General features: G+C 52.7%; 3 protein-coding genes across 3 annotated transcripts; 1 reads left to right on the top strand and 2 right to left on the bottom strand.

Annotated features, from left to right (window-relative positions):
• Window positions 1-39: 39 nt before the first annotated feature.
• ATEG_05562 (putative MFS monosaccharide transporter) lies at window positions 40-708 on the top strand (the record flags this gene model as incomplete). The annotated part of the gene is made up of 1 exon (XM_001214740.1): window positions 40-708. The coding sequence occupies one exon, from the start codon at window positions 40-42 to the stop codon at window positions 706-708; it is 669 nt and encodes a 222-aa protein (XP_001214740.1).
• A 275-nt stretch (window positions 709-983) lies between these two features.
• Window positions 984-2,366, bottom strand: ATEG_05563 (glutamate dehydrogenase; the record flags this gene model as incomplete). The annotated part of the gene is made up of 1 exon (XM_001214741.1): window positions 984-2,366. One exon carries the CDS (start codon window positions 2,364-2,366, stop codon window positions 984-986), a length of 1,383 nt encoding a protein of 460 aa, XP_001214741.1.
• Window positions 2,367-4,214: 1,848 nt separating this feature from the next.
• Window positions 4,215-5,493, bottom strand: ATEG_05564 (uncharacterized protein; the record flags this gene model as incomplete). The annotated part of the gene is made up of 3 exons (XM_001214742.1): window positions 4,215-5,047; window positions 5,097-5,359; window positions 5,450-5,493. 3 exons carry the CDS (start codon window positions 5,491-5,493, stop codon window positions 4,215-4,217), a joined length of 1,140 nt encoding a protein of 379 aa, XP_001214742.1.
• Window positions 5,494-8,292: the final 2,799 nt, after the last annotated feature.

Consider the following 8,292-nt stretch of genomic DNA (forward strand, 5'->3'; position numbering starts at 1 on the left):
GATCTCGAACCATTCGGCTACTTGACCATCGCCCACAGCATGTTCGCCGTAGGACGCTTCCTCGCCGCGTTCCCGCAATGGTTCCTGAAACCCCGCTGGATCCTGCTCATCTCGTACGCAGGCATGATCGTCTTCTCCATCCTATGCATGAAGACGTCAGGCGCCTCGGCCGCCGCCATGGCGCTGATGGTGTATCTCTTCGAGAGCGGCACCTTCAGCATCATCTTCGCCATCTCGCTACGCGGCATGGGGCACCACACCAAGACGGCAGCCTCGCTGCTCGCGACGGCCATCAGCGGCGGCGCATTCTTCCCGTTCGCGCAGTACGCCGCCCAGCTCGCCGGCGGCGTGTCCTTTTCGTACAGCGTGCTGGTGGCGCTGTACTGCGCGGGCGCCATCTTCCCGCTGTACCTGAACCTCGTGCCGGCGGCCAAGAAGCAGGTCGACCCCGTGCCGAACGAGCATCTCCGCCGGCCGCGGCGGCGCAGTCGCGCCAAGAGCAATGTCCTGCATCGCGAGAAGGAGAACCCCTCGGCGGGCGGGGTGTTCTCGCGGCGGCGCAGCGTGTTGTCGGATCTGCTGCCGGCGGTGCATCTGGACCCGGGGATGGAGAATGCTGCGCCGGGGTCGGCGTCTACCCCGCATCGGACGCGGGCGTCTATGCAAGGGGGGATTATGCATGATTTGGCTCCGTGGCCGGAGGACTAGTTTATAGAAGCTGTTGGTTGTATGATACCCTATACATAAGTTGGATGTAATATAATATAACATAATATAATATACGAAAAGTGATGGTTACGATACGAAGCAGAGCATTATCATAATTCATGTATGGCTAGCATTCATGTCTAAAGCAACCCGGCGCCTCTATCAACCATGCGCTGAATAACAATCGTGATCATAACAGGTATCAAACATAACAACAGATAATCAGAAATAGAACCAGGAGAAAAAGGAAAATGGACTAGGTACTAGTGACTAGATTACCACCAGTCACCCTGGTCCTTCATGGCAGCAGCCACCTTGGTGAAACCGGCGATGTTGCTACCGGTGACGAGCGAAGGCAGGACGCCCTCGGCCGGGGTGGCGTACTCCTTGGCAGTGTCGAGGCCGTTCTGGAAGCACGACTTCATGATGTCCTTGAGACGGGCATCGACCTCCTCGGCGGTCCAGGACAGACGGGCGGAGTTCTGGGCCATCTCGAGACCGGAGACGGCGACACCGCCGGCGTTGGCGGCCTTGCCGGGGGCGTACCAGATGGCGGCGGCGCCCTTGTTGGCCTCGCGGTGGGCCTCGAAGGCGTCGATGGCGGCCTGCGTGCAGCCCATGTTGGAGCCCTCGGCGATGAACTTGCAGCCGGCGGCGATAAGCGCCTGGGCCTCCTCGCCGGAGACCTCGTTCTGGGTGGCGGAGGGGAGGGCGACGTCGACGGCACCGACGTGCACCCAGGGACGCTGGCCGGGCAGGTAGGTGAACTTGTCGGCGAAGGCGGCGTCCGAGACGAGCTCGGCGATCTGCTTGCGGTCGACCTTGAGCGCGGCGATGGCGTCGATCTCGGCGGGCGTGAAGCTGCCCTTGGCGGTGTCCTTGACGATCAGCGAGCCCTGGCTGTCGGACAGCGAGACGACGCGGCCGCCCAGCTCGATGACCTTGAGCGCGGCGTACTGGGCCACGTTACCGGAGCCCGAGATGGCGACGCGCTTGCCCGCGAACGACTCGGCGCCGTTGGTCGCGTGCGCAATCATGTGCTCGACGTAGTACACGACGCCGTAGCCCGTCGCCTCGGGGCGGATCAGCGAGCCACCCCAGCTGCCGCCCTTGCCGGTCAGCACGCCCTCCCAGCTGTTGCGGAGCTTGCGGTACTGGCCGAACAGGTAGCCGATCTCGCGGCCGGTGACGCCGATGTCGCCGGCGGGCACGTCCGTGTCGGCGCCGATGTGCCGGCACAGCTCGGTCATGAACGCCACGCAGAAGCGGCGGATCTCGCTGTCCGACTTGCCCTTGGGGTCGAAGTCGGAGCCGCCCTTGCCGCCGCCCATGTTAAGGCCCGTGAGGGCATTCTTGAAGATCTGCTCGAAGCCGAGGAACTTGAGGATGGAAAGGTTGACCGACGGGTGGAAGCGCAGTCCGCCCTTGTACGGACCCAGCGCCGAGTTGAACTGCACCCGGAAGCCGCGGTTGACCTGCACCTCGCCCTTGTCATTCTCCCACACCACGCGGAACTGGATCACGCGCTCGGGCACGGAGACGACGGCGAGCGCCTTGCGGTATTCGGGGTTCTTCTGGAAGAGCGTCGAGTTCTCCAGCGTGGAGGCGAGCTCCTTGTACGCCTGCTCGAATTCGGGCTCGACCGGGAGGTTGGACATGATGAATGGATTATTGATATTGAATTAAGAGTATGAAGGTAGGATGAGGATGAGCAGGATGGATGAGAGAGAAAATTCTCATGGAACCAGGCGACGGGGAGGGGGCTTTTATTTCTTCGAGCGGAGGATGGCGACGCTCCGCCGGAGTCGGACGAGGTGGATATGGCCGATGCAGCAGACCCGGCTGGGCGGTAGCTCTGGGCGGAAACATCGGCATCTGGCGGGCGTCCGAAGTTCGGGGCGTGTTATTCGATCGTTTAAGGTCAGAGATTGGGGGCTTATCGCTCCCGCCGCTGCCTCCCCCGCTGGCGTTCCGCTTTCAGCTTCCGGGAAATTGTCGTGGCGGTGGCCAGGTCGAGTTTTCACTTGCCTTACAGGGGTCGACCAAATTTGTTCGTATGTCGAATGAGTAGTGACTTGTCTGATCAGTTTGATCGTATTCTTCTACAGATATATACATATACATATACAGAAGTGGATTGATTGAGATAAGAATGTACAATAGCTGAATCTTAAGCACGTGCCCAGACCCTTTATCAGATCGTGCTAGCCTTTCTGAGTAATACGCTAACCCTTTACAGTACCACACTAAACCCATTCTAGCAACGCCCCGAGTAATCATTATCCAATTCTCTTTGCAGAACATATCCTTATCACCTCCTTCCTATCCCCCCCGAGCCTCCGCCGCCTCTCTGCTCACCGGAAAACTCCTCTCTGCCTTCTCCGTACACCGACCCGATGCCGTGGGGGATTCGATGCTTTCCTAATTTCCGTCATCGGATGTTTCTCAGTTGGGCAGCCATCATACAATGTCCCTGGTAGTAGTTAGTACTCCAAAGTACGGAGTAGGGTATGTCAATTGACTGGTCTGGGGTTACCCCCACTTACCGGTGGAAGAGGTCTTTTCCTGAGGTGTCGCACGACAGTCCTCCGGATGTAGTATGTGCTACGTCGGTGAGATATACATCTTTTCCTATGTTCTACTTTCTATCTGGTATTTTTCTTTGCTGTTGCAGTAGATTCCCCCGTACTGTACTCTGTCTCTGGACTCTGTACTCTATAGATGAATAAAGTGATAATGTAAAGGTTATGCTCCACCAGTAGGAAGATCATGCCAAGCACTTGGCCTCTGCGCTGCATCCCTGCACTCTCCTCTGCTTCCCCATTTGGCCCGGCTTTATGTCCGATGACTACTATCGTCTCTAATTATATATAATATAATGATAATATTGTACTCGCTCTGTACAACTTCCATCGGACATGGCTCTGAATTCCATGGATATATACTTTGTAATTCACCGAAATGAGTTGGCGTCGGACGGCCCCGCCAAGCTTATTGGTGGTCCTTCCGACGATCATCGTGAACGGCGGGTGGTGCTTGATCTGAATAATGGATTCATGTCATGCTAGGCTGCACCTGTAATCTGGCCTTGGTAAGTGCGGAGTACGGAGTACTCGGTCCTCTCCGCATTTTGTCTTACGATTCTTCTACGGCAGTTCGTCGGGGTTCTTGGTGGAGTTGGTCTGTCGGCCGAGTCCATGGCTACGAGGGGGATAAGTCTACGAGGTTTATCCATATAACTCGGTCTTGTCCTCTTTCTATGTCTGATTGGTAGACTATATTGGTATTTTTACATCAGATTGTCAGGTGGTTTATCGTTTGGTGCTCTCTGCTCTGTACCACCTGCGGTATGCCGCTTGTTATGTTGAGCTCCGGCATGAGCGATCCTCGTCCAACTAACTCTTTAGCCTGAAGATCTTTATCCTGAAGACCTGATTCCAAACAAAACTTCCAGCTTTCATTCTCAGTTCGAGTCAACGAATAGGTCTGTAACTTCATATAACCATTCAACCTGAAAGGCTGTGCCTATACCACTCAAAAGTAAATCCAATTTGCTCCGGCTCGCTTGAAGAAAGCACATGAAGAAGTCCACGTTTCTCCAAGTCCTGACAGAATTTCTTTTTCGAAAGAAATCCTTCTTCCAAGCCGTTCTGATCCACGGCCTCACAGTTGTTACCATGGGGTCGCTCGGCCTCTGTTACCTCGCCGCTTTCCTTCCTTCTGCTTCCGCTAATTTCCATCGCATCGGTTCCTCCGTTCAAAAGCATCCTCGTTTGCGCGGCTAATTTTGAGATCGTGACATATTTGTTATGCCAACATTTGTCGATGATGTTGTCAATCAGGGGATCGCCATCTAAAGTAGGAAACTCCATGCGCTGTAGCGACTCCACGACTTTAGGACCATGCTCGTAAGGATCCTCGGCAAGACATCGATGTCCATAGACTTCAAACCCGTAGTTGATCAAATAGTATAAGGAACCGAGGGCGAACTGTTCCGTCCGAGGGCTGAGGAAGCCAGGAGTTCCACATTCTCCTTGGTCCGACTCGCCGCTATTGAGTAGTCTGCCATACGGAGCCACGCAAGCTTCATAGTTTGTTCCAATTTTCGCCGTACAATCAAAATCGGATAGCTTCAGTCGGTTACGATCAAGTAGGACATTCTCAGGTCGTAAATCACCATGAGCAAGGTTGAGGGATTCTAAGAAAGCGACGGCCTGAGCGAGATCGTTCATCCACTCTATTCGTAGAGATAGAGGTTCCAACTTTTCCACTGAAGTAACTACCATAGTTTGCTGGTCCCGAGTATGGTTGTTTTGTATTCTAGAAGATAGCGACATATCTAGGAGATAAATTAGTAGAACTCTGTTGACTGCCAATAGGGCTCGCACCTCTCATATACTCGAGGAATAGGCCACTACGTGAAAAGAGAAAACACTGCACAAGTGAGGCGCAAGGTGGATTTTGCGAGAATATTTGATATATCTCCACCTCTTTGTAGAATTGCTCCCTTTCAAATTGTCCCGACTTTGGGATTTTGACCACGATGCGAGGATGGACCTCGTAAACAAAAGAGATACCTCCGCCCCAGATCCAGTGCACACTGGGAAACCGGCGTTGGATATCCATGAGAAGACGTGAGGGCTGACAAGGGCTATTTTGAAAAGAAGAGACAGAAGCAACTATTCTGTATCTTGAGAGGGAAGATAAAACGAAGTGGGAAGAGGAAAGGAAGAGGAAGTACATAAAGAAGTCAGGGGCACGGTGACATGTGACATAATCAATCATGATTGGTTCAACTAACTACTTTTACACGGTCATCGTCATCGGAGATGAATCTGCAGGAGTTGTATGATAAGGTGGAGGCTTCAAAGAACCTTGTGCAAGAGAAGTGTTGGATCGAAATGTGTCAGAGATACGGAGTTCAAAGACACAGAATGCTGCGGCTAACTTGTCCCGGGAAGGTTGATTAGGAAACTATGGCTTACATATCTGTCCCGGGGCTATAGTCGAGGTTCTAGACATGACGGAAGCCAGCTTAAACGAACTAGCTAGAGGGATTGTTTTGGAAAATCTTGCCTATGTTCAATATCCCAGGGTGAATTTCAAATCTGAGCTGAGTAAGATAAAGTGGGATGTCAATCTATTTTCGATTATAGTAAACTTTGGGGAGTATAATGGAAGGGTGTAGAATAACAGGTAGTACGGTTCAGAATGTCATTCAATATTGTTGACGAGGCATCCATCGAAATAGACGCCCCTCTCTACTCCGTAGAACGCTCTGCACACTCTCCCTCACATCCGATCTTCCATTCCCAACATATCTCCCCAACAACAGCAGGTCGAGCACCTTCCGTCTACAATCCGGTTGCCTATTCTACCCCAATGTCATTCCCGACGAGGTAAACATTGCGAGACGTACCATCTCAAAACTGCGATATACTTCTGCGCGGATCTGTGGCTAGTGAAGTTAGCGCCAATGGTGCATGGATATATGCATGCGCCACTGTGGCGAATTCCTGAGGCTGGGTGCAGATCGCTGTGGCTCCGGAGTCCCCGAACACGAGCGAGATACCGTGGCTGGTCAAAGCTCTGTGGCTGTTCAGCTCTATCTTTGAAGAACGGGACTATCTACTATCTAGTAAACTCGACCACATTGGACAATACCGGGCTGCTGCGCGCAGGCTAGGATGATTCCACGCTGATCCATAGACTGCGGATAGACTCTGGATATCAAACTGATCCCACAGGATTGTTGCTCATACTCAAGTCGACCCCTTACCACCTCCCTGGATAGCTTGCTGTGGCGAATATCATGCACCTCTTCGACTCCAAGAGAGTGATGCACCAACCCGTCCCAATGACATAACGAGGCGGACGCGGCAGTGGATCACGCCAGGGAACGTGCGATAGCCCTACTGTTACATGACATGTCCGGAGCGGAGCGGAGCATATGTAGGTTGGATTCCTGGAACTGCGGCGGAGTACGCATTGCGATCAGCGTTGACGTCGCAGTACGTATCCTATCCTATCTCACTCGGTGCCATTGACCTTGACCTTGGCTTTGGCTTTGGCTTTGGCTTTGGCTTTAACTTTGGCTGTGTATGATGTGCACTCAGCTCTGCGGTAGTATTGGAGGTGACAACGGCGATCTCGCATGCAATCACGCAGACAATGAAAACTCAAGTCCAGCCGCTCTGTCCGAGCAGCAACGGGACAGGAAACTAAACTGTCTCCCCCCTGAACAGGACACGAAGTGCATGAAGCGGCCGCATTGGGTCGTTGAGCAGAACTCGAGACATCCCGTGTGCCTGCGTGCATGGAGCTGCATGTTGAGGTGTACTTGGTACACCGCTCATTCCTTTCGGGCGATACACAGCCTTCTTGGTCTGGCTCACGGGCGGTCTCCGAGTGTCGTCTGTCTTCAAGCGACGTTTGCTTTTTCCGTTGGCGAGGACTACGGTGCCGAAGGTAGGTATGATATCAGCGAAGGCGTGGTGTATCGTCCGCGGATGGACCAATCACGTAAGCGCTAGTATAATGCTATTGGGGTGCACACATCGTGCGTCGATTAGAGTCCGTTAGTTGGCAGAGTGGATCTTGCTGGTGTCAACTCCGCATCACGAGGTGGCGAGGAGAACCCTGATGCCTGGCGCGCTGTCACATATCTGATTAGATTGGAGAGCGCAAATGAACACGTCTAGACCTCGATTTCAGCTATCGAGCAGCAGCTGAACAATGAACGAGGCTAGTGTGGTTGTTTTGGATGTACCATACTGACTGTATATCCAGACAGGGTCGGATTCCTGGTTATGATGGTCACTACGTCGGTTGGTTCCTGGGTAGGAAGCAAGGACTGATGCAACCGTCGGTGGTGACGAGCCGAAGACTATGGAACGCCACTTACACGGCAGCCTATAGATCTGCAGAAGCTTTCGGCCGGTGCCTGTCTGTCGGAAGAGGGAGAGACCGAGGCGCATGGTACTGACTATGGTAGATTTAGACGAGCTGGTCGAGGATTGGAGTAATTAAATAGAAAATGGATAAAAAAAATATGAATGGTGGATTCTGAATTGGATTCCATGGTTTCTAGCATGTATGGATAGACCTACCTACTTCAATCCCTCATCTAGCCTAGATACTACGGTACTTCGGTACCTAGTAGGAGGTACCTATTCAAGGCACGACCCATCTACAGCCCGAACCAGCCCCGAATAGACCCTGTGAATAGTCAACCATGTCAGTGCGATCAGCTGCACGGATATCTGTGATCTGAGATCGATGGTCCTATCAAGGATGGTCTGGGGGCTCCACCCCCTGGTGGAACAGGAAAAGGACACGCGATGTCCCCGGCTTGGCTGGAGGGGATTTTCCCTGCCGGGGGGCATTGCCATGCGCTAACTAGGCACCAAGTTGGCCATCGACCTGTCCTTGGCCGGATCGGGAGGATTCTTCTATTCTATTGATTTGTTTTATCTTGTTTTATTGTTGTGATGTTTAGGATAATATGGCAAAGGGCAGCAATAGTAAAAATAATAAGAAGAAGAAAATAATAATAAATAAATCAAAAGAAATGAATTTCGAAAC

The sequence above is a fragment of the Aspergillus terreus genome, genomic scaffold (assembly GCF_000149615.1).
Source record: "Aspergillus terreus NIH2624 scaffold_7 genomic scaffold, whole genome shotgun sequence".
Taxonomy (NCBI): Eukaryota; Fungi; Ascomycota; class Eurotiomycetes; order Eurotiales; family Aspergillaceae; genus Aspergillus; species Aspergillus terreus.